This window comes from Lonchura striata, chromosome 33, assembly GCF_046129695.1.
Source record: "Lonchura striata isolate bLonStr1 chromosome 33, bLonStr1.mat, whole genome shotgun sequence".
Classification (NCBI taxonomy): Eukaryota; Metazoa; Chordata; class Aves; order Passeriformes; family Estrildidae; genus Lonchura; species Lonchura striata.
The window spans coordinates 1247215-1270686 of record NC_134635.1 but is presented as its reverse complement, the minus strand read 5'-3'; the positions used below and the strand labels follow the sequence as shown (position 1 = coordinate 1270686).

Here is a 23472-nt window from a genome sequence, read left to right as displayed (position 1 = left end):
AGCTGTTTTCTTTAATCCCCAAGGCGTCTTTGAGTTGAACAAGTCCTGAAGAAATTAACTTTTTCTGATAAGAAAACTATCAATTCCTCTTCTCTTGGAAGATTTAGGTGTTCCTCGGAGTATCTCATTCAAAACAACAACAAAAAAAAAAAAAAAAAAAAAAAAAAAAAAACCACCAAAAAAACAAAAACCCAACAAAAACTCCCCCACATACATAGTCTCTATTTTAACATTATGTTGGAACCTAAAACTATATTTAACACACTACTCAAGAGAATTAATACAGCATAACTTTCTAACATTACACATATCATATTCATTGTAATATTTAAGAAAATCTGCATGTTCCCCACTGCGTATGTGGGGCTCCGGGGGAGGAGATGAAGGGCCGGAGGGCCGCGGAGTCCGGCGGCGCCCGCAGGGCTCGCCGGGCGGTGCAGGGCGCTCCGCCCCGGGGCGGCCCCGCGCCTGCTCCGTGCAGCTCCGGGCCGTGCCGGGGTGGTACCGGGGTGGTACCGGGGTTGTACCGGGCCGTGCCGAGCCGTGCCGGGCCGTGCCCGCCGCATGCCGGGCCCGCGGGCGCTGCTGGGCTTGGGGCTGCTGGCGGCGGCGGCGGCGGCGCGGGCGGGCGGGCGGTGCCCGGAGCGCGGCTGGAGCTGGGGCCGGGGCTGGAACCGGAGCTGGGGCCGGGAGCGCGGCTGGAACCGGAGCCGGGGCTGGGAGCGCGGCCGGTGCCTTCCCCGCCGCGCCATGCACGGCCCCAGCGCGGGGCCCGGCCCGGCGGGGCTCCGCTTCCTGGGGTAGGCGGCGGGACGGAGGGAGACGGGCGGGCAGGGCGTGCGGGTGTAACCGGGGCTCAGCTCTGTGCGTGCCCCGCGCCCGCTCTGAGCCTCCGGGCTGGGCCTGGCGGGTTTTGGGGCACCCAGCCGTGCCATCTCCCACCCTAGGCAGGAGGAGGCCCAGGCTATCGACCAGGAGCTCTTCACTGAGTACAAGTTCAGCGTGGACCAGCTGATGGAGCTGGCGGGGCTGAGCTGTGCCACCGCCATTGCCAAGGTGGGGTCCTGGGGGGCAGAAGGGGGTCCCGACATGGTGGGCTGAGCTGCACCAGTGCCAGCAGCAAGCTGGGGGTCCTGGCACTGTGGGCTGAGCTGCACCAGTGCCAGCAGCAACCTGGGGGTCCCGACATCGTGGGCTGAGCTGCACCAGTGCCAGCAGCAAGCTGGGGGTCCTGGCACTGGGGGCTGAGCTGCACCAGTGCTAGCAGCAAGCTGGGGGTCCCGACATCGTGGGCTGAGCTGCACCAGTGCCAGCAGCAAGGTGGGGGTCCCGACATCGTGGGCTGAGCTGCACCAGTGCCAGCAGCAACCTGGGGGTCCTGGCACTGTGGGCTGAGCTGCACCAGTGCTAGCAGCAAGCTGGGGGTCCTGGCACTGGGGGCTGAGCTGCACCAGTGCTAGCAGCAAGCTGGGGGTCCTGGCACTGGGGGCTGAGCTGCACCAGTGCTAGCAGCAAGCTGGGGGTCCTGGCACTGGGGGCTGAGCTGCACCAGTGCTAGCAGCAAGCTGGGGGTCCTGGCACTGTGGGCTGAGCTGCACCAGTGCCAGCAGCAAGCTGGGGGTCCTGGCACTGTGGGCTGAGCTGCTCCAGGGGGGTCCCAACATGGTGGGCTGAGCTGTGCCACTGCCAGGGCGGGTGCCAGGAGGTGGGTGGAGGTTCTGGGGGAGAGTGCCAGCACTACAGGCTGAGTCCTATCCCCACTATCCCCACCCTGCAGGCCCTGGGGGGCAAGGGAGGGTCCTGGGGGTCCTGGCATTGTGTACCAAACTGTGCTGCCACCAAGGTGGGCACCAGGGAGGCAGATGGTGGTCCTGGGAATCATCCCAATCCCATGGGCGTGCCAGTCCCAAATCGGGGGTCTTGCGAATCCCAGCCCACTTCCCCATCATAACGCTGCGCCTCTTGCCCCCCATCAGGCCTACCCACCCAGCTCCTTCACCACGAGCCAGCCCGCTGTGCTGGTGGTCTGCGGGCCAGGGAACAACGGCGGCGATGGGCTGGTCTGCGCCCGGCACCTGAAGATGTTTGTGAGTCTTGCGCAGGAGCCACAGGGTCCCCGTGAGGGTGCTGGTACCTGTGCACCCCTGTGGGCTCCAGGGTCCCACTCCTCTGGCTGCTGCTGGTGCCAGGGTGGGATTAGTTCAGGTGCCTTCTGCTCTTGCAGGGCTACCAGCCAACCGTGTATTACCCCAAGCGCTCCAGCAAGCCACTCTTTGAAGGTTTGACCACCCAGTGCAAGAAGATGGATATTCCCTTCCTCCCCGAGTTCCCAACTGAGGTGAGGAGCAGCCCCCAGCCTGGCAGCACCTGCCCCTGCTGCTGTGGCCAGGACTGCCCTTCACCCGCTGCCACCCCTGCCGCAGGCCGCGTTCATCGACGAGCTCTATGGCCTGGTGGTGGATGCCATTTTCGGCTTCAGCTTCACGGGAGCAGTGCGGGAGCCCTTTGGCAGCATCCTCAGCACTCTGGAGCGCGTCACGGTGCCCATCGCCAGCATCGACATCCCCTCAGGTGAGTTGTGGCTGCACCTGCCAGAGGAAGGTGCCCGGCCAGGGTGGTCCCAGCTCCAGCCTGGCCACGGGGCTCGTTGCAGGCTGGGATGTGGAGAAGGGGAAGGCAGACGGCCTCCAGCCCGACATGCTCATCTCCCTGACGGCGCCCAAGAAGGCAGCGATGCATTTCACCGGCCGGTACCACTTCCTTGGGGGCAGGTTTGTGCCCCCCGCGCTGCAGGAGAAATATGCTCTGAACCTGCCAGCGTACCCCGGCACAGACTGCGTCCTGCAGCTGACCTAGAGCTGGGGCCAGAGGGGCTGGGGGGCCAGGCTCGGCTTCAGCACTGCACACCAGGGCCAAATTCTGCCCAAGCCTCTGCTGGGAGGGTGCTCAACACCTCACTGGGCTTCGGTGTGAGCCAGCAGGATGGAAGGGTGTAGATGTGGGAGTGGTGAGGGGCTGCAGGGAGAGCTCTCTTTGGGGCTGCTGCCGGTGTAAAGGTGACCTGGGGTTCTGCCACTCACAGCGCCACTCACACTTTGGGATAATCTGATTACAATAAAGATTTATTCATGCCCTTGAAAAAATATTTCAGTACTCTGCAGCGTGTGTCCTTGTGTCCTTCTGTGGCAGGCCCATGGCAAATGGGTCCCTTCCCCAGGGCCTGGGGGAAACCAGGGTCATTCTTGAAAATTGAGGTGGTGAAGTAAAGCTTGATCCAGCTCCAGACCAGCTTTTCTTAGCCCAGCATCCCCAGGCAGCTGGGCCACAGTGCTGGGCTCCATCTGGAACAAGCTCAGAGAAGCCCATGGCACCCACCAGCACCGGGATCAGGACCCTTACAGCCAGGTGGGACTGGCAGCTGCACAGCATGGCAGCCAAGTCACTTCTCACTCTGGCTCCCTCTTCCTCTTCTTCTTCTTTCTCTTCTTTGTAGGGCTGTGTCCCAGGTTTGGTTCATCCATCTCTTGCAGAGGTACATCTGTTTCAGCTGGCTCCTCTTTGTCCTCCTCTTCCTGGTCCTCCTCTTCCTGCTTCTTCTTCTTTTTCTTCTTTCTCCTCTTTGCAGCCTTCCCCTCCTCTTCTACCACCTTCTCTTCTGTGCTTAGTTCTGGCTTCTTCCTCCTCTTCATGACCTTCCCCTCCTCTCCTGATACCTCTTCTCCACATGGCTCCATGATCACCTTCTCCTTCTTCTTCTTCTTCCTCATGACTTCTTCCTCTCCTGTCAGCTCCTCTTCTCTGCTTGGCCCCTGCTTCTTTTTCTTCCTCCTCACAACCTTTTCTTCTCCCAACACCTCCTCCTGTTCTCTGTTTGGTTCCTGGCTCTGTAGCACCTCGGGGTTGTCTCCGTCCCTGGACTGTTTTCTTTTCTTCTTTTTGCCCTGGCTGCTCTCCGGGGGCTCCTGCTGCTGCTCCCGTTGCCGGTACGTGGCCAGGAAGGCTCGTTCCTGCTCCTCCAGGCGCGCCAGCTTGGCACTCATGGTCAGGCCGTGACGGGCACCCCTGCAACACCACGGGCAGCAAGGACTGGCACCTCCCCAGCAGGGAAGGTGTGCCCCAGCCCAGCCTGCTCAGCAGCCCCTGCAAGGAGGGGCAGCCCGGCCAGCTGAGCCCCAGCCACTCACTTGTGTGCCGTGCGGCCCCCGCACGCCTGCACCAGCTCCTCGTCCGTCAGCCTGCGGGACACAGACACGACCCGTCAGCCCAGCACTGCGCGGGGAGCACGGCCTGGGGCAGGGAACCTGTCAGCCCTCGTCCCTCCCTGCCAAGGGATGGGCCCAGCCTCACCTCCTGACCGAAGAGAGGTCCAGCTTCTCCTCCTCCTCGCTGCTCTCAGAGGTGCCGGGCGCTGTCACAGACTCCTCCCCACAGGCTGTGAGCGTGGCTGACTGCAGCACAGAGACACAGGGACTGTGACCAAGGGGGACAAAGAAAACGGGGCTCTGGGGGCCGCAGCAGCAACGAGCTGGGGGCCGTGCACCGCCAGGCTCCGGGGGCCAGTCACCTTCACGAAGCGGCCGTACAGCAGGCTCCCGCTGCCGCCAGCCTTGCGCGGCTTCTTATTGCTGATGCTGCCTCCCTGCTCCGAAAGCGCCTTCACAGAGATGCCATCCTGGCGAGAAAAGGCAAAGGGCTTGGAAATGACCCGTCCAAGCAGCGCCTCTCCACCACCACAGCCCCTCGGCAAGGTGCTGCTTCCTCACAGGGGATACGGTGGCAGTACAGGAGTCACCGAAGGAACCCAGACCCTCTCCCCTGCCTTCAACCCCATCCCCGTCCCACCCCCAGCGCTCCAACCTGCCCGGCCTCCACGGCGATGTTGGCAGCCGCCTGGTTGAAGACGTGGTCCCACCAGTGGAAGGTGAAGGGCTCCGCCGCGTCGTGTCCCACCTGCGGGGTGCAGAGGAGTCCGGGATGCCGCGCGGGGCAGCGGGCAGCGCGCCGGGGCCGGGCGGGGACCGGGACTCACCCCCGCCGTGTCGCACTTCACCTTCACCCGGATGGCCTCGGCGATGCCGTCCTCCCGCCTGCCCAGCCCCTGCCCTGCACACAGCGCACCCGTCACCCTGCGCGCCCGGGGCACCGGGGCACCGGGGCTGCAGCACCCCGAGGGCGCGGGGAGAGCTCCAGCGGGGAGCGGGGGGCGGCCCCGGGGCACCACCGGGGTCTGGGGTGGGGACCGGGGGCTGCCGGGGGCCGCAGGGTCCCGGGGCTGGGCAGGATGGGGCTTGGGGGCTCGGGGCTCGGAGTCTGGGGGCAGCCGGGGGTTGGGGGCACCGGGGGCGCTCAGGGTGGGACGGGACAGGCCGGGGACCCCCGCCCGCCCCACCTCGGCGCCAGCCGTGCCGCCTCAGCTGCGTCTCGGCGAACAGCATCCCGCGGCCCGGCGGCTCCGCGGCGCTCATGGCCCGGCGGCGCCGGGGGTCCCGGACGGTCGCGGGGAGTCCCGGTGTGTCCTGGTGTGCCCCGGTGTGTCCCGGAGGGAGTCCCGGTGTGTCCTGGTGTGCCCCCGTGTGTCCCGGAGGGAGTCCCGGTGTGTCCTGGTGTGCCCCCGTGTGTCCCGGAGGGAGTCCCGGTGTGTCCCGGTATATCCCGGTGTGTCCCGGGACTAGTCCCGGTATATCCCGGGATATCCCGGTGTGTCCCGGGACTAGTCCCGGTATATCCCGGGATATCCCGGTGTGTCCCGGGACTAGCCCCGGTATATCCCGGTGTGTCCCGGTATATCCCGGTATATCCCGGTGTGTCCCGGCACCGCCGCACGCGGCCGGGGCGGGGTCACGGCCGGGCTGCCGGGAACGGGCTCTGCGCATGCGCGAGGGGCGGGGCCGAGAATGCGCCGATGGCGGGGCCGGACACGGGGACGGGGGAGGGACAGACGGACACGGGGACAGGGGAGGGACAGACGGACACGGGGACAGGGGGAGGGACACGGGGACGGGGGAGGGACAGACGGACACGGGGACAGAGGAGGGACAGACGGACACGGGGACGGGGGAGGGACAGACGGACACGGGGACGGGGGAGGGACAGACGGACACGGGGACAGGGGGAGGGACACGGGGACGGGGGAGGGACAGACGGACACGGGGACAGGGGAGGGACAGACGGACACGGGGACGGGGGAGGGACAGACGGACATCGGGACAGGGGGAGGGACACGGGGACAGGGGAGGGACATCGGGACAGGGATAGGGATATGGGGACAGGAGGACACACAGGAGGACATGGGGACAGGTATGGGGACAGGGGGATACGGGGACAGCGATATGGGGGCACACAGACATGGGGACAGGGGTAAGGACACGGGGACAGGGATAGGGACATGGGGACAGGGGTAGGGATATGGGGTGGCGGGATACATGGACACAGGGACAGGGAGAGGAACATGGGGACGTGGATGGGACATGGCGACGGGGATGGGGAATACACAGACACGGGGTCATGGTGACATGGGACATGAACATGGAGGCATGGGATTCACGGCACGGGGATAGGCAGGATGGGGACACACGGGCGTGCACACGAACAAAACCACGCATGCACATGTGCACACGTACCCGTACCCACATCTGCAGCCGTGCTCACACGCGTGCACACGTACCCGTACCCACATCTGCAGCCATGTTCACACGCGTGCACACGTACCTGTACCCACATCTACAGCCGTGCTCACACGTAGGCACACATGTATGTGCTCACGCATGCACATGTGTACGTGCTCACACACATGAGCCTGTGTGCTCACACTCACGCACACAGACCCATGCACGTGCACACACAAGCGCACACACGGACACACTCATGTGTGTGTGAACATGACACACACCTACACCCAGCCCTCCTCACCTGCTGAGTGATGCACACACCCCTGCTGGGTGTGCCACAGGCACACACGGAGCTGACCTGGATACACGGACAGACAGATAGACACACACAGAGGTGACCTGTACACACACACACACACACACACACACACACACACACACATATTTTCCAAGCTGTCCTAATCCATGACCTTCTCTTGAGTCACTTTGAATTTGGCCCTTCATAGCCAGGGCTGCAGCCACAGGAAACTGCCCATGCCATGGAACTTGGTAACCAAAAAAATGGTTTATGGAAAGGAATGTAGATGTTGGTTTCCTGCCATCTTTCCTACACATTTTTGAGGTTTGATTTCAAAGTTGGAAGTGTTACAGTGGGATATTGGGGGGAAAAGGCTGCAGATCCCCTCCAGGGAAAGGGGGTGAAACGAAGTATAAATATATCCTTAACAGTAGAAATCTCTCCCAATAAATCAGCTGTATTTGCCACTACCTGCTGCAGAAATTGCTTCGTTCATTATGTTTTAAAATAATTAATTCTATTCACCAGAGGAAAATGAGAGGAAACAGTCAGTGAGAACACCTTTGGGCAATTCCTTGGGGAAGGAGAGATTGGGAGTGAGAAAGTGCAGTCATTCCTTTGGAAGTGGGTCTTTGAAGAGCACATTACCAGGGATTAGGGAAAGCTCTGGAGGGGATTAAGATTTCACTCAAAGGCTCCTTCTCACCAGCCTTCAAAGCTCCTTTTCCTCCAGAGCCTGGGAAGGCCGGACCTGCACCCCGTGGGTAGCAAAGAGCAGAAGCTGCACCCACGCCCAGCCCTCTCCCAGTGACCCCAGCCTGGCTGTCCCAGAGCTGAGGAACTGCAGGCCCGACCTCCCAGCGCTCCTTCCAGTACCTGAGCAGCACAGGGAGCTCGTGGGCAGCTCTGCCAGGCTGCTGCCGAGGCTGCAGGGCCGGGAGGTGGCATCGGATGGGCACGAGAGGCTGCAGGCTGCCCTGTGCTCTATTTCAGCATCTGGGCTGGTGGGCTGGCAGCAGGGGAGCAATGACCCCAAAGTGGCACAGGAGCAGATGCTACAGCGTGGAGACAGGAGAAATTTGTTTCCCCACTTAAACAAGCAAGAGACACCAAGGACTGGACAGCATGTGAGGGCTCATTGTGGCCTATCAGGAGTTAAAGAGAACTTGTTAAACTGATGGACAAAGTCTTTTTATATGGTTTGAAACCAAAAGAGCGAAGACTCACACTGGATATTGAGAAATTCTTCCCTGTGAGGGTGCTGAAGCCCTGGCATAGAGAGAAGCTGTGGTTGCCCCATCCCTGAACGTGTCCAAGGCCAGGTTGGATGGGGCTTAGAGCAACCTGGGATAGTGGAAGATGTCCCTGCCCACGGCAGGGGTGTGGAATGACATGAGCTATGAGGGCTCTTCCCACCCAAACCTTTCCAGGATTCTCAAACTCCTGTGGACTCTCCTCAGTGCTTCACAGCCACCTGCACACACGGCAGCAGGATTCCTCCACCACGCAGGGATTTATTTCCAGCCAGCTTTAGAGTCACCACTGTTCCATCCCTCCAAGTTCCTGTTCCAACACACGCACAGAATCCTTGCACTGTGGTGACTGACATCACCACATCACACCTTGCTGACACAGAGGGGCTGGAAGGATGATTCCTGCCTGGCCAAAACCACTGGTGGGACTAATTTTGCTCCTCAGGGATTTAAACTCACCATGGGGCTATATCCCCACTCCCTGTGACGCTGTGCACCTCCCTTCCCTCCTTGCACCATCCATCCATCCTCCCACAAGCACATTCCTCACAAGAGCTGGCTTGTGCAGACTTTAAATGTCGTCAGGGGACACCGAAGAGATCCCAAGGCTCACACAGGCATTTTCAGGAGCCTGTTCTGAGCTGCAAAGGGGCCAATCAGTAACATCTGGGACGAGCTCTGACCCCACCAGCGCCAACCGGGACCTCCAGTCCCATCCCTACACAGCTCTGTGCAAACCTCCCACGTCTGAGGTTGCACAAAGCACTGCACTCGTTTGTGCAGAGCCTTCAGAAGAGGTTAAAGCTGCTTTCTAAACCTCCTCCAAGGGATTGCAGCCTCATTAGGATGCACACACAGAGGCAGGAGTGTTCCCAGCCCCGTGTTTTCTCCACCACCACCACCACCTACACTCTCAGCAACACCAACACCCATCCAGCCCAGTTCCAGCTCCGGAGCCGGCTGGGTGCAGCAGGTTTTACAGGTATGCAGCAAACCTCCTGTTCCCTCTCTGCCCCATCCTCCCACACGGAAAGAAAACTCAAAACTACCAAGTAACACCGACTCGCAGCTCTCAACAGTTCCAACAGCTGCTAATTGCCAATTCGAATTCAAAGGAAGCTTCCAAACCGGCGCTTTAGGGCCAGTGTTTGGGAAGCTGCAGCAGCATTCCTGGAGTGTCAGAGGTTTCCTGGCTGTGAGGGAAGGCAGCCGGGCCAGGTGGGAGGGACAGTGACACCCCCGTGCCTGCGCTGAGCACGGGAACAGGACAGCACGGATTAGTCCCAAGTGACTGGGAACTGGCAGGCAAGGATGAGACAGGGATGCAGGGAGACAGATGGTTGTGCGCATTTATTTTCCTTTGATAAAAATGGTCTATGCAAATTACACAGCCATGGAGGCTCCTGGGAAATACCACCCTGCTGGTGGAGACTCTTGGACAGTCTGAACATTCAAACACACCAGAATGGAAAGGTGGGGGGAGGATGGATCTAAACTGGGAAGAACATGAACTTCAACATTTTGCAGTGAAGCGAGAAGACCGTTAGCTTATTTTTCCATTTCCTTTTTAGTTTTTACACTTGTACAAATGAGCCCAACTGAGCACAGGAGTCAATGCCCCTGGACACCTCTGACCTGGGCAGAAACACACCTTGCAAACACCTTCCTCTGCACAGCACCTTTAACTCAAGCTCAAGAACAGCACACCTGGTCACTGCACACCCCTGGGTTCCATTATACCACCCCAGAGTGTAAAGAGACCACACTTCAAATGCACGTTTCTCACCCACCCAGGAGACTGGAGGCACCTTGAGCGAGGGACACGGGCTCGGCTCATCCCAGGAAACATTAAGACAAATGACATCAGAAATTCTCAGGTAATTTCAATTTTTCTTTTGATCCATTCCCAATAAGACGCTGAGAGAAATAACCAATCCCCAAACTTGGCTCAATTTTTTAAATATTTGCCTGAAAGAAGGGCTAGGGAAAGGAATCATGTACAGTTAAAATCAAGCTACTCAAAACACAATCATTCAGGTAAGTAACTAGAAGTATCGCCTCTACCATCTAGAGAGAGAGAGAAGAGTGTCTGAGACAGGGCATATTTAGGAAAAAATACACATCTGAAGTCTCTGTGGCCACGATGAGAACTGGAATCCACATACAAGCCAGTTAAAAAGCATTTCAACATGAAATCTTAACTTAGTAGGAAGGTCAGGGGTTAAGCTGTATCTTTTTGTTTTAAATACATGGACAGCTGTCAGATATGAAAATGATGGCGGGCTTTCCGGAAAGATCCCCTGTGCATGTGTATGGATGCGTGTGCTGACGCCTGTGGGGCAGCAGGACAGAGTTTAGGAAGGCTGGGAGCCCAGCAGTCTCTCGATAGCTGCGTTGATGTCCCCACCGGTGGCGATGAGCGCCTGGAGATTGGCCTCACGGTTGATGAAGCCCATGGCATTCAGCTGCTCCAGCTGCTGTTGGAATCGCACTTCGGGACTCTGCGCCTGCGAGGGAAAGGACAGAGACCCTGGAGACAAAGCACACGCAGCATGCCAACGTGGGCAGTGCCAGCAGCCACGGCTCTGCAGGAACCCCGAGCTCAGCTTCAGGGTCCTGTGGGGACAGCCTCCACGTGCCCCTGGGACGTGGCACAGCAGCCACACCAGAGTCAGTCCTGGACCGGTGCTGACGGTGGCAGCAGTGCAGGGAGAAGGATCCTCAGCACCCTGAGCTTAAACCTCTTAGAGGGTTCAACACTCCAAAGGGTCAGGCAGACCCCAACACCAAACCCAGCCCAGAGTACCACAACCGAAAGAGAATGCTGGAGACCACATCCCCGAGTGAGGCGAGGTGGGGACTCCCCTGGAGACCTCCCTGCCCATGCCAGCACCCGCTGGGCTTTACGTACTTGAGAGCTTCCTCCGGCCAGCAGCTGGATCATCTGCTGCATGAGCTGCTGTTGAGGGTTACCACCCCCAGCTGGAGAGGCACTGGCCGGCGTCGAAGCAGAGGGAACGGGGTTCTCCGGGATTGTGCTTCCTCCTGTGGAGGACGGGGGCATCCGGGGCATGCCGAAGGAGCCAAGGCTGCAGAGGAAGGCAGGGCATGCTCAGGGTGACACTGGCATTGGGCACCCACCAGAGTGGGGCAGCAGGGCAGCCAGCAGGCACGACCAGGCTGGCCCTCACTGAAGGCACTGCTACAGGGCAGCTCTGAAAACGGAACCAGCTGCATCCGTGTTCTGGTCACACACGGCACTGGGAGTGAGCAGAGCTAAGAGAAGCCTGCAGAGAACTGCTGTGATGGAGTGTGACCCGTGGTGACAGTAAGCACAGAGCTGAGGGCTGAGTACATCAGCCTGCCCCAGCACACCCACCCAGCCTCGTGCCTGTGTCTGTCCATCTCGTACTGTTCTCCAGAGATAAAGTTCTTGAGTTCAGTCCACACTAAATGCAGCAAACAAAGGATGGGGGAAGGACCAAGTGCACTTCAAACCTTTTCTCCAAAAAGGGTCAAGGACTTCCTGGTGAAGCACAAGCAAGCAGCAAGTGCTAATTAGCTTGCTCAGAGGGGCCTGCAGGCACACACCAGCACAAGTCCCCATGACAGAGTGCCCCAGGCAGATCTCCTGGATGAATCCAGAGCCAGTTCTGCCTGCTGGTGCTGGGCACAGCAGCTCTGCCTGCATGGCCCCGCTCTGGAGTGTTCCATACCTTGGCACTAGTCCGGGGGCCTCCGTCTGCAGCGTCTGGAGCCCCTGCTGGATCTGGAGCAGGGCCTGCATGGCGCGGGGGTTGGTAAGGATGGACAGGGAGTCCGGGTTCTGCATCTGGGGACAAGGCAGAGAGACACCACGGTACCAACCAGGGAGAGCTCAGGCAGCCAGAGCTCCACCACTGCCACACCTGAGCCAGCGCCAAGCTGAGCCTCTTGCCTGTGGCCAGCGCTGGCCTTCGTGTCTGGATCCTCCTCCGAGGCTCCAGACTGCAGGGCTCACCTGCAGGGACACTCACAGAGCTCACATCAGGCTTCCTAAATGAACTGGGTCAATCAGATTAGAACTGGGGACACTTGCCTTTGGATTCCGATTTACCTGAGAACCAGCTGCTCTAGCACAATTAACGGTGCAATTTTTGCAAACTCAACACAGTGAGAGCCTGTCTACACACGGGTTCCAAGTAGCTTCACAAGCCTAATCTGGAGTCTACCTTTCAGTAATTCAGGCAAGTTAATTCCGACTACCTTGTTCTTCCTCATTGTCTCCCCTGTGCAACCCCCTTCCTTCCTCAGCCCGGCCCCCCAAGCCCACATGCTCCCTAGTGCACTCCACCAAGCAGCTGAGATCCTGCCTGGGCCACAGTGGGGGAGAAGCTCTGGAGCCAGGGGCTGAGGGCAGCACAGGGCCAGCCAGAGGCCTTTACCTGCTGCAAGAAGACAGGGAGCTGAAGGCGGAGCTGTTCTTGAAGCTGTGGATTCCCAGCAAAGAGGGGGACATTTACCATGATCTAGCAAGAGACAGCACATGTAGGTAGGGTCAGAGGGTTGCTGCCACTTGCTGTCAAACCCTATGCAACTAAGCCATGAAAAACATGTCAGTCATGGGGCCCCTGACTCCCTCCCTGGGCTTTCAACATGCTGCCCTGCTACGGGGGATCAAAACAGGACAGCTCAGTTCCTGACAGCGGTGTTGAACAGGGGCCACCTGGCCACAAGCAAAGAGAAGGGCCATTCCCATGTCCCTCTGAGAGCCACCTGTTGTGTTAGAGGCTCTGCAAAACACGCAGAACTCAGAGCTGGGGCTGCCTTCAGGCTGTCGAGAAACACAACCAAATGGTGTATTCACTCTGCTCCGGTGTCTGCAGGAGGAACCAGTCTGACCCCAGCAGCAGACTGACACCTCACACTGAGCTCATGGCCTGCCTGGCAACAGCTGACAACTGCAACACTTTTACCTGTGCTGCAAAGTCCGGGTTCTGGGCAAGAGTTTGCATCATGCTCCGCATGTAGGGGGCAGAGATCATATTCTGCATCAACTGAGGGTTTTCAGAAATCTGCTGCAGGAGTCCTTGCATCTCTGGGCTGTTGAACATGCCTGCAAGGGGAGGGGAAGACAAAGAAAAACCCCTGATGAGCCTGAGCACCGCTGCATTGCCTGAAATACAATGTGACAGGTGACAGCACTGCCTGTACTCCACCCCCCCACCAGCAGCAAACATGGCTGTGGACAGCCATGGCAGTGCTCTGCTGGCCACTCTCCTGCTCCTGAGGGCTTTAGGGACAGCAGAGTTCCCAAAGGAACCGTTCGACAAGCGCATCAGAATAATTCATTTGTGTCTGCAAGTAGGCTAGACCCACTCCTCTGGGTATCAGCCACAGACAGGGCTCAAACGCCAGAGGAACCAGCCCTCCAAGGAAGCTGGGTGACCTGCTCAGCCAGCAGCACCCTCCGGCTCCTCCCTTACGTACCAGCGCCGATGCTGGCAGCATTCAGCCCAAAGGGGTTGGATACAGTTGGGGTGCCCTGGGTGGTTGCCGAGCCCGTGCTCCCTTCACTGCTGGGTGCCTGACTCTGGGAAGCAGGGGGTGTGGGGCTCCAGGGGTTTGGCAATGGCTCTCTGTTCTCCGTCCGCAAAGGCTGAGAGCTTGAGCTGTCAGAATTCCCCGTCAAGGAAGAGAAAGGATTGCTGCCAAACTAGGGAGAAAAAAAAAAAATAAAACAGATGGAATCAGTTAGTCCCAGCAGACCAACCCCAGCACTGAGCCAGAGAACAGCCGATCATATTCAGCCAAGTCCAGAATTTATTAAATATGTGCCATGATCCGCCTCCTGAGAAATCTGCAATCCACAACACACCTCACTCAGAAAAAGACGAGGCTCAGGAGTGGCCACAGCCCCAGATTCAGCTCCCAAATGCAGGGCTTCAAAACGCCCTTGTGAAACCAGCACCCGGACATAGCAGTAGGTAATCTGGACTGGAGTATGTCTGCACAGCCCTCTGCAGCCAGACTTGTGCTCCCTCCTCCTGCACTACCAGCCAGCTGGATCTGAGCCAGCTCCGTACTGAAGGCGTCAGGCTCCAGCTAATCCAGGGAGCAGAGGGCTGGGCTAGCAGCGACAGGGCCTGCCTATCGGTCAGGGCTGGCATCCAGCCTGCTGGGGGACTGCAGGAGCCAGAGCAGGTCTCTCCTCTGACACCTCAACCCATGTCACGAGAGGCACTGCACCACGTTCTCCAGCCAGTGCCTGCACTGGAGTGATGAAGAGCCAGGCTGTAGGAAAACGCCCCATCAGCACAGGGGACAGGGAAAGACCCCCTTCCCACACTACACCCCAGTGACAATCAGCCATACCTGCTCCCTGGCTGCACTAAACATGGGCTCCTGGATGTCCGTGTACATCCGGCGCAGGGCATTGTATCCTCCTGGAATGCTCTCAAGGTTACTCAAAGCACGGTCCTGGTTCCGCATCATCTCCTGCATCATGGCAGGGTTACGAGCCAATTCCATCGTCTGCGAGAAGGAAAAGGTGGAAAGCTCAAGCTCCTCTTCCAGGAGAGAGACAATAATTTAACACAGTTCACAGGCAGAGAGCAGAGACATCATTTATCCAAGCAAAGAGAGCCCAGGGATCCAGGCTCCTCCCCAGCCTTGCTCAGCTCTCTTCCTTCTCAGCCTCAGTTCAGCTGGATGACACTGCTCTGTTCCTAAGCAGTATCAGGACATCCAGACATCCAACATCAAATGTTCCCACTCAGTCTGGATGGACTACCTACAGAAACTGGGAAGGTGGATCCTCCCACCCTCTCCAGACTTTTGACAGGCCTCCCTTGCACAATAAATATCCAGGTCTCATTTGAGGAACTGCTGAAGTACAGATTATTCAAAATTTAGCGCTGCAGCTCTGGAATTTCATGTATGGCCAACACAGCTGAAAGCAGAATGAGTGAGCAGCAGATGGAAATGAGGCCCATTGAGCACAACCCTCTTGACAAGCCTTCCCAGGAAACAGCAGAGTCCTGTTAATGGCTATTGACACCCAGATTCCCACTGATCCCTGAGGATTCTCTTCTGATGAACCTCTGGTCTTCCAGACAGCCAGTCCTCTTGGACACAGGTCCTCTCTGCTCTGGGAAAAATGAGAGCCCTCTGGAATACCAGCCTACACTACTGCTCCCCACTGATACAGGTAGTGGAACACTGTACAGCTCTGGAGTCTCTACATAATCTGTCAAGAGAACTAGAGAGAAACAAAGAGCTTTTGCAGTAGCTTCACTTCTCCAGCACTGTTTTTACTCCCATTCCTGAATCACAATACAGTAGCCTTGTAGTCAGCATGCTAGAAAAATCCCAGCATCCCTTTTTTTCCACAATACACCATGGATTCAATAGCTCTGAAAGGGAAATAAGAGTTGAAAGGACATGGGTTGAGTATTTAGTATTCACATAACTCAAGACCACCATCTGTTTGTGGGGAGCTCACAGCAGGAAGGAAGAGATCTCCAAAACCACTGTTCTGGCATTCCCACTCCTCCTCTGCAGTGCAGACACTGATGTTGGTCCACAAAGACTCTCCTCAACCCTGTTTACTGAGCCCTGGTGTGACTCACCTGCCTCATGAGCTCTGGGTTATTAAGCATGTGGCTTATCTCTGGATTTCGCTCCATGAGCTGCTGCATCTGGGGATTGGCCATGATCATCTGCCTCATGAGGTCAGGGTTGGACATCATGTTCTGCACCAAGGGATTCTCCATGATCTGAGAAAGCATCTCAGGGTTGGACATGAGCTGCCGCTGCATCTGCTGCTGGAGCTCCATGAAGTTGGCAGAGCCCATCCCAAGGTTGCCCAGCCCAGCGATGCCACCGAAGCCAGCTGGAGAGGGAACAGCACAGGGGAAGAGAGGTATGAGTCAGTAACTGGCAGCAACTGCAAAAGAGGGCAGGCACAGCAGCTGAACTGCATCCCCACAAACCCAGAGTTATCCTGTGTCCAGCAGCCAGCTCTGAGTAAGGACATCCCTACACACACACACACTTCACCAAGTGCCATTACCTTGAGCAGGGACACAGAGGTGTGCCACAGGAGTGACTCATGCAAAGCCCATGGCAGGCAGAGACAACAACAGGGGTCAAGAACCCCAACTCCTTGGTCTAATCCCAGAAAATTCCTCCTTCCCACAGCGCCCACTTACACAGGATGGATGCAGCACTGTTGGGGCCTCCATCTCCAGGACCTCCCACGCTCCCCGACCCGCTGCTCCGTCTGCTGCCACTCCCTGTGTCCGGGCCAGCACTGCTGGATGTAGAGGGCTGAGATGGGGCAGCAGGAGAAGAAGGGGTTGCAGTGGGGGCAGAAGCAGCATTGGGGGCAGAAGCAGCAGATGTTGAATCTTGGACCCTGCAAAGGATAAAAGGTATTAAACTCCTCGGGGAAGGGCAAGGGGAGTCCTCTGTGGGGACACAGGACGTGCACCCCACAATGACAGGGCTCCCAGCACAGCAGCCAGCCCCAGCTTCCACCCCATCTCTGCCTGCACTGATCCACAGCTGTGCTCCCAGATGTGCTTCCATCTGCTGGAATCTGCCTCCCATCCTGAAGCACTGCACCCCTGACAGGCTGTTGTGGCCCACACAGAGTGGCTGGATGGGTCTTAACCTGAGCTGTATCCAGCTCTTCCTTGAATCCCACTGAATTAATTACTGCAGCCATATCTTTGAGCAATGAGTGTGCTTCAAACAGCAAAATCCTTCTGCTGCTCCCGCAGAAACCCCAGGAGTTACAAAAGGGCGAGTGCATGGGGTAAACAACAATGTTCACTTCTGAGTATTCCTATCAGTGCTTCTGGGGCAAAAAGAAGCATCAGCACTACTGTACAAAAAGGGAAACTGAGGCACGAGGCAGCCAGCACCTGTCTCACAAAGCCATGGAACATTTGACTTCAAATTCCTGCTCTGCCACTGGCTGTACCTTGATGCAAGGCTCCTGCTCCACCACAACTTGTCTGGAGCTTCTTTTAACCCACCCAAAGAGACACTGTGCTGTAAGCCACCACGCAGCAGGTACTGGACATCAGCTTTGCTGAATACACCAACCCATGTTAGTACCTTCTTACCAGTTACTCGTCAAGAGTGTTACAGGAATTTGGAAGAGAACAGTTAAAGATTTTCTGAAGCCTCTGCAGTCACAACAGCAAGCTCTGGACTCATGTTGAAGAGCTTTCATTAAATTAGACCACAAAATTCACTTTATTCACCTCAATAATGCTATTATACCTATGACAGTGAGAACAATGATTCCTTGATTTTTTTTCCAAAACCAAGAATTATTCCTTTTCTCTCCCTTTCCTTTTTCACTCTTCTAGAACTTGAAAAATCAACCCTGAAGGCCCCTATCCACTGTCCAGACAGACCTGACTGCTGCTGAAAACCAGTGGCCACTGAGAGAGGCAAAGAGTGGGGAAAGCAAATGGAAAGCTGAATAAGAAAGGAAGAAGGAAGCCAGAGAAAGGGCACTTGGTTTCTCTCAACCTCCTCCCACAGGAAGAGCCTGTAATGTCTTCAGTAAGCACTTTTCTAGGACTATTATCAGGAGAAAAATGAGCAGCCCAGGACAGCTGTGATTCCCCTTTTGAAACAGTCACCAATACCACATTTATAGTGGAGACAGCAGAAACAGCATCAGGCTACCTGGAGAGGCAGAATCCAAGGAGGCTGCAGAACCTGACAGCACACTTCCTTGTGTTTGTAGAAGAACAGGTGGAATAAAAAGAAGGGGGGGAAAGCCTATTTTGATTAGTGCAGCTCCCCCAGGGGACAGCAGAACTGCACAGAGACATAGCCCTGGAGCTCCCCGGGAGCTGGGGCACGCTGTGACCAGAGCCTGAGGCACGGCTGTGAAGGGCCTTGAAATGTGGCTGCAACTAAAGCACAGAAGCTGTTCCCAAAATCCTTCCATGCCCACCACCTCTCTGGAAAGTGCTGGGAAGAGCCAAACCCGCAGGAGCCTGAGGTCAGCCCCATGTCCTGCTCCCAGTCTGAGGTCTGTGGTGCACCTGAGCCAGATCCCCACAGGGAACTGCCCGGGTGCACCACAGCACAGGGTGACCCCACACTGCCCCATGTCCGTGGCTGCACAGCATCCACTGCCTGCACCAGCCTGTGCAGCCGTGCCTGCAGGGCCCACCAGGGCATGTGTGCCTCCTGTGGCACCCCGGGGAGCCTGAGCACAGCCTCAGAGCTGAGTATGTAGCAGGAGGTGACAGAAAACCCAGGTATTGGCTTCTACAGCAACACAAACTCACTGGGAAAGTAATTTCTTTTACCAGCAACTTTTCCTAGAACTTTTGCTGGTTTGCTAGAACCAGTATACATTTCTGATGGGCTCTTCCAAGACACACACATGAGTAATGTTAAAGGACAGCCCCTCCAGGTACCTGCCACACACCATCACAGCTGTGTCATCCACGGACAGGTTAGTGACAAACCCCCACGGCTGGGGCAGGGAAAGCTCACCAGGATCATCACAATCAGTTATTCCCAGCCCCCATTTGACACCAGCCCCTCCAAGACTAAGCTCTTACTTCTGCGGAGTCTTAATGACCAAATGAACAGTGAGCCCATCTTTGATCCCATGTTGATTCAACGTGTCTCCATCCTTCAGGATCTTCCCAGCAAAGATCAGAACCAGCTGATCCTGTTTGGCTTTAAACCGTCTAGAAATCTCTTCTTTGAACTGAAAAACAAACAGCATTTTTCAGGCAAAGGACTGGTACCAGTAACATAAATCCATTCTGGGAACAGCCCAAGGAACTGACAATCCTCACAGCCCATGAAGGTATCACACAGTCACCAGCTGCTGATGATGCCTGAAGTGCTAATGAAAACCAAACCAAAGACAAGTTCTGAAATTACAAACTATGGAGTAAATGTCAGAAAAAAACAGAGCCATTCCCTCAGAAGAGCTGAAGGCTTCCCAAGCCAGACCAATTGTGCTTCAGGCCTAACCCAAACACACCATTTATGCTGAACGACTGAACTGGTTTCATCTGTTCATTTGATTTTTTTTTCCTAAGGAAAGCCAAACTCCGATTTAATACAGGACAGTGCTCTATGGAAAAGGGAATAATCCTTTATCAGCCAATGGAAATAAACTAGGTCTTCTCCAATTCCTATTTCTGCAACTGAATTCCCTGTGAGCATGCCACGGAGCATAGACACCTATTCCTTACTGTGTGCTGTGCTGGGATTTACACCTGCAAGCAAGACTCTCACTGCTGGCCCTGCCGGGGCATCCCCAGATTGATTTGGAGGAAATAAAGCCTTGCACTTGGGAAACACAAACTAAAGGGAATTCAAAGGGGAAGGCCAGCATGGAGAGTGAAACACATGGTGGTTTCAGAGCTCTCAGCCTGGAGAGAGCTTCAGTTTACCCGAACTCTAAAATCAAGGCTGGGCACAGCTCAGCCCTGGCCCCAGATCACCCTGTCTGTGTCTCTCCCCACACAGCTCCGTGGCCCCCCTGCACAAAGCCCTCACTCCACACCTCCTGTCCGAGGGGCTCCCCCCAGGGAAAGGATCAGGAGGGCCACACGTGCATGCCCACGCCATGAACTGCTGCCCAGAGATCCCTGCCAGGCCCTTCACACGCTGACCTCGTGCCCTACGCCCGACCAAAGCACACAGCCAGCCCAACGCAGCGCCCATGACACCTTGTCCCAGTGGGCATCGCCACTTCCTCGATGCCAGGACCAGCCCTAGAGCGCGTCCCTGCCAATCCCAGCCTTCGCTAAGCGCAGCTCTTGGCAATCCCAGCCCTCTCCCGCTCCCTAGCAGGTGCAGAGCCCCCCCAGCCCACCCGTGGAAGGGCCGATGTTTCCTTCCCTCCACCTCATCCAAAGCTGGCCCCAAACATCTGCCCAGTTCCTCTCCCCTGGCCAGGGGCATCTGCCTCCAGAGAAATCCCGAGGTACGCCAGGACCCCCAGGTGTCCCCCTGGCAGCCCCCCGCGCACCCCTGCGGCTCTGCCCACAGTCCCACCACCTTCCCCACACCTCCGCTCAGGAAACTCTCCCACGCAGCCCGGCCCACGGGCCGAGCCCCCAGACCCCACCCCGGTCCTTCACACCCCTCCCACTGCCACCACCCCCAAAGCCGCCCTCCGAGCCCCCAACTCCTGTGTTTCCGACACCTACGACCCCTGCCACAGGTGAGCCCCCCCGACACCTGCCGCCCTCGGGGCTGTTTCCCCTCCAAAGGCCTCCAGCACCTGTCCTCCCTCCGATCTGAGGCCCAAAGGCCCGGGGTGCCGCGGAAAGCCCGGCTTGCCCCCGAGCCCAGCCCCAGCCCAGATCCGGGTCTCCAAGAGCCCCCCAGCCCCTCTGAGCGCCCCCCAGCCCCGAGCACCTTCCCCCGCTCCTCACGCGCGCCCCAAATTCCTGCCGGGCCCCAAAACTCGGCTCCCTTCCCAAAAGCCCTTCGCCGCACTCCTGGGTCCCCCAGCCCCCCAGAGCGGCCGCCCCCGCCCGTCAGCCCCCGCCCCGGCCCCCCGGGCCTCCCGGCCTGACCCGCCCCCACCTCGCGCACGGAGGCGCCGTCCGCGATGACGATCTCCTCCTTGTCCTTGGGGGTCTTCACGGTCACGCGGATGAGCGCCCCGCCGGGCCCTGGCTGGCCGTCCCCGCCCGGCCCGGGCCCGGGGCCGCCGCCGCCGCCGCCACTCGGCTCCGCCATCTTCGCCGCCCGCCGCCAGCCCGGGCCGCCGCCACCACAGAGAGCCGGGAGCGGCGCCGCAGCGCCGCCTCGGCCGGGACGGCGCCTCCCGGCGGCGCGGAGGAACGGCGGCAGCGCGGGCCGGGCGGCCGGAGCGGGGCGCGGGCTGAAAGCGGGGCTGAGCCTGCGGAGGGGGAGCTGCCCGCAGGGCCCCGCCGCTGCCCCCTTCCACCGGCTCCATCCCCGATCCCCACGGGCACCGAGGGCCACGCCCGCCCCGTGCTCCCTCCTGCTGCCGCGGCCCCTCTGGAGCCCCGGCGCCTACGGGGACACGGCAGGCCCGGGCGGGACTACAGCTCCCGGCGTGCCGCGCGCGGCGCGGCCCGTGACGGCCCCGCCCGGCGCGGCCCCACCCGCGGCCCGCGGTGCCGGCGGCGGCCATGCTGCGGCCCAAGGCCCTGACGCAGGTGCTGAGCCAGGCCAACACCGGCGGCGTCCAGAGCACGCTGTGAGTGCGGGGGGCCGGGCGGGGGGCGGCTCTCCCCGAGTGGGCCCGGCGGGCACCGGGGTGACGGCGCTGCGGGGACGTGCTTTCCCCGCCCGGAATGCTTCCCTCGTACCCAGCCCGGCAGGTGCTGCCGCTGTCCGTGCCCCCGGGGATGCTGCCCCTGCCCGGAGGTGCTGCCTGCCCCTGTCCCTGCAGCGGGGGATGCTCCCTGCTCCTGCCCTGGGAATGCTGCTCCAGCCCAAGGATGCTGCCTGCCTTTCCCCAGCCCCTGCTCTTATCCCTGCTCCTGCCCCTGCCCAGGGATGCTCCTTGCCTTTGCCCCTGCCTGGGGATGCTCCTTGCCCCTGCTCCTGCCTCTGCTCAGGGATGCTTCTTGCCTTTGCCCCTGCCTGAGGATGCTCCTTGCCCCAGCCCAGGGATGCTCCTTGCCCTTGTCCCTGCCCGGGGATGCTCCTTGCCTTTGCCCCTGCCTGGGGATGCTCCTTGCCCTTGCCCCTGCCTGGGGATGCTCCTTGCCCCTGCTCTTGTCCCTGCCCAGGGATGCTCCTTGCCCTTGCTGCTGCCTGAGGATGCTCCTTGCCCCTGCTCCTGCCTCTGCTCAGGGATGCTTCTTGCCTTTGCCCCTGCCTGAGGATGCTCCTTGCCCCTGCCCAGGGATGCTCCTTGCCCCTGCCCCTGCCCAGGGATGCTCCTTGCCTTTGCCCCTGCCTGGGGATGCTCCTTGCCCTTGTCCCTGCCCGGGGATGCTCCTTGCCTTTGCCCCTGCCTGGGGATGTTCCCTGTCCCTGCCTGGGGAAGGCAAAGGGGCCGAGCCCTTCCAGGGGCACACGTGGGATTGAAACCACACACCCTGCACGGTGCTGGGCTCCATATGGTGCTGGCACTGTGCACAGTGTGTGGGGCTGGGGCCTTGCACCGTTCCTGATGTCTGGTGCTGGGATGCCTCATGCACAGTGCAAGGGCTGGGGCTGTGCAGTGTTTGTCCTCCTCATGCCCAGCCTGTGGCAGGTCCTGCTGCTTCAACAGGCAGATACACCACAGCCCTGCACTGGCCTGCTCGGGCCTGGGGCCACTGCAGAGCTTTCTGGCTTTGAAGCCCCCCACTCCCTGCCAAACCCCTGCAGAGTGGGAGCATTGTGGGAGCAGTTCTTGGGACTGGGTGGGGGGGGTTTGCTCTACCCCTGGTATTGAGAGGGTCTGGTTTGCCCTACCGTGTCCTTCCCAGGCTGCTGAACAACGAGGGGTCCTTGCTTGCCTACTCGGGCTATGGGGACACTGATGCCAGGGTCACCGCAGCCATCGCCAGCAACATCTGGGTGGCCTACGACAAGAATGGGCACCAGGCGTTCAATGAGGACAACCTCAAATTCATCCTCATGGACTGCATGGTATGTGGGGCTGGAGCCTGCCTGCCCTCCCTGGGGACGTGGCTGTGGTGCCAGGATCGTGCTGGGGGTCCAGGCCAAGCTGGGGTGCCACAGGTGCTGTTTCTCCCTGGGCAGGAGGGGCGAGTGGCCATCACACGGGTGGCAAACCTGCTGCTCTGCATGTACGCCAAGGAGACGGTCGGATTTGGGATGCTGAAAGCCAAGGTAATGGCTGGGGTGTAGGCAGGGCTGCATCCCTGCTTGGTGTGGGAAAGAGCTGTTGAAGAGGATTGGGATGGAAGGGCTCAGGAAGCTGCTGTGTCTGGGACTCTCTTTGGACCTTGCAGAGACTCCTCTGTCCCCTGTGCCTGCCCAGGCACTCTATCACACCTTTTTAAGGTCCTAAACTGAAATACAAATTACAATAAGCAAGTGGGCAGTGGGCACACGTGTTGCAAAACCCACCTGAGCGTGGCTCATGCCATTCTCTGCTTGCAGGCACAGGCACTGGTGCAGTACCTGGAGGAGCCGCTCACGCAGGTGGCTGCATCGTGAGCAGGCAGTGGAGGGCTCTGAGGTGCCACGGGGCTCCAGCACCGTCACCGTCACCGCCGTGGGTTGGGCGTGAGTGGCCCCATGGGCATCCTGGAGCTCTGGTGGGGTCTTAAGAATGCAGTGGCAGGAATCCAGAAGCTGGCGGGAATAAAAGTGTGTTTGATGCTTGTGTCCA

The 23472-nt window shown here is 58.7% G+C and overlaps 4 protein-coding genes across 6 annotated transcripts; 2 read left to right on the top strand and 2 right to left on the bottom strand.

The window, feature by feature from the left end:
- Positions 1 to 564: 564 nt before the first annotated feature.
- Positions 565 to 3160, top strand: NAXE (NAD(P)HX epimerase). The gene is made up of 6 exons (XM_021532204.3): positions 565 to 800; positions 948 to 1056; positions 1977 to 2087; positions 2225 to 2338; positions 2424 to 2571; positions 2654 to 3160. Exons 1-6 carry the CDS (start codon positions 565 to 567, stop codon positions 2854 to 2856), a joined length of 921 nt encoding a protein of 306 aa, XP_021387879.2. The 3' UTR covers positions 2857 to 3160.
- GPATCH4 (G-patch domain containing 4) lies at positions 3105 to 5847 on the bottom strand. The gene is made up of 7 exons (XM_021532199.3): positions 5390 to 5847; positions 5030 to 5103; positions 4858 to 4950; positions 4565 to 4672; positions 4348 to 4448; positions 4185 to 4235; positions 3105 to 4062 (listed from the first exon to the last, which is right to left on the bottom strand). The coding sequence occupies exons 1-7, from the start codon at positions 5463 to 5465 to the stop codon at positions 3447 to 3449; spliced, it is 1119 nt and encodes a 372-aa protein (XP_021387874.2). The 5' UTR covers positions 5466 to 5847; the 3' UTR covers positions 3105 to 3446.
- Positions 5848 to 9490: 3643 nt separating this feature from the next.
- UBQLN4 (ubiquilin 4) lies at positions 9491 to 20889 on the bottom strand. Of its 2 annotated transcripts, XM_021532196.2 has the most exons (11): positions 20733 to 20889; positions 18740 to 18891; positions 16352 to 16557; positions 15770 to 16032; positions 14514 to 14672; positions 13629 to 13854; positions 13115 to 13254; positions 12584 to 12667; positions 11876 to 11991; positions 11071 to 11248; positions 9491 to 10666 (listed from the first exon to the last, which is right to left on the bottom strand). In XM_021532196.2, exons 1-11 carry the CDS (start codon positions 20886 to 20888, stop codon positions 10514 to 10516), a joined length of 1833 nt encoding a protein of 610 aa, XP_021387871.1. In that variant the 5' UTR covers position 20889; the 3' UTR covers positions 9491 to 10513. The 2 variants fall into 2 exon arrangements, with proteins under 2 accessions (XP_021387871.1, XP_021387872.1); XM_021532197.2 differs by lacking the exon at positions 12584 to 12667.
- Positions 20890 to 21256: 367 nt separating this feature from the next.
- Positions 21257 to 23468, top strand: LAMTOR2 (late endosomal/lysosomal adaptor, MAPK and MTOR activator 2). 2 transcript variants are annotated; one of them, XM_021532208.2, is made up of 4 exons: positions 21257 to 21375; positions 22601 to 22763; positions 22878 to 22967; positions 23241 to 23468. In XM_021532208.2, exons 1-4 carry the CDS (start codon positions 21308 to 21310, stop codon positions 23295 to 23297), a joined length of 378 nt encoding a protein of 125 aa, XP_021387883.1. In that variant the 5' UTR covers positions 21257 to 21307; the 3' UTR covers positions 23298 to 23468. The 2 variants fall into 2 exon arrangements, with proteins under 2 accessions (XP_021387883.1, XP_021387884.1); XM_021532209.2 differs by lacking the exon at positions 22878 to 22967.
- Positions 23469 to 23472: the final 4 nt, after the last annotated feature.

Coding starts and splice junctions, on each gene's coding strand:
- GPATCH4 (XM_021532199.3), bottom strand. CDS start 5,465: ATGAGCGCCGCGGAGCCGCCGGGCCGCGGGATGCTGTTCGCCGAGACG. Junction 4,449..4,564: donor TGTACGGCCGCTTCGTGAAG/GTGACTGGCCCC, acceptor TCTGTGCTGCAG/TCAGCCACGCTCACAGCCTG. Junction 4,063..4,184: donor GGGGGCCGCACGGCACACAA/GTGAGTGGCTGG, acceptor GTGGTGTTGCAG/GGGTGCCCGTCACGGCCTGA.
- LAMTOR2 (XM_021532208.2), top strand. CDS start 21,308: ATGCTGCGGCCCAAGGCCCTGACGCAGGTGCTGAGCCAGGCCAACACC. Junction 22,764..22,877: donor TCATCCTCATGGACTGCATG/GTATGTGGGGCT, acceptor CTCCCTGGGCAG/GAGGGGCGAGTGGCCATCAC. Junction 22,968..23,240: donor TTGGGATGCTGAAAGCCAAG/GTAATGGCTGGG, acceptor CTCTGCTTGCAG/GCACAGGCACTGGTGCAGTA.
- UBQLN4 (XM_021532196.2), bottom strand. CDS start 20,888: ATGGCGGAGCCGAGTGGCGGCGGCGGCGGCGGCCCCGGGCCCGGGCCG. Junction 11,992..12,583: donor TCCCTGTCTTCTTGCAGCAG/GTAAAGGCCTCT, acceptor CCTTGTCCCCAG/ATGCAGAACCCGGACTCCCT. Junction 10,667..11,070: donor TGGCCGGAGGAAGCTCTCAA/GTACGTAAAGCC, acceptor TTTCCCTCGCAG/GCGCAGAGTCCCGAAGTGCG.
- NAXE (XM_021532204.3), top strand. CDS start 565: ATGCCGGGCCCGCGGGCGCTGCTGGGCTTGGGGCTGCTGGCGGCGGCG. Junction 801..947: donor GCGGGGCTCCGCTTCCTGGG/GTAGGCGGCGGG, acceptor CTCCCACCCTAG/GCAGGAGGAGGCCCAGGCTA. Junction 1,057..1,976: donor GTGCCACCGCCATTGCCAAG/GTGGGGTCCTGG, acceptor GCCCCCCATCAG/GCCTACCCACCCAGCTCCTT.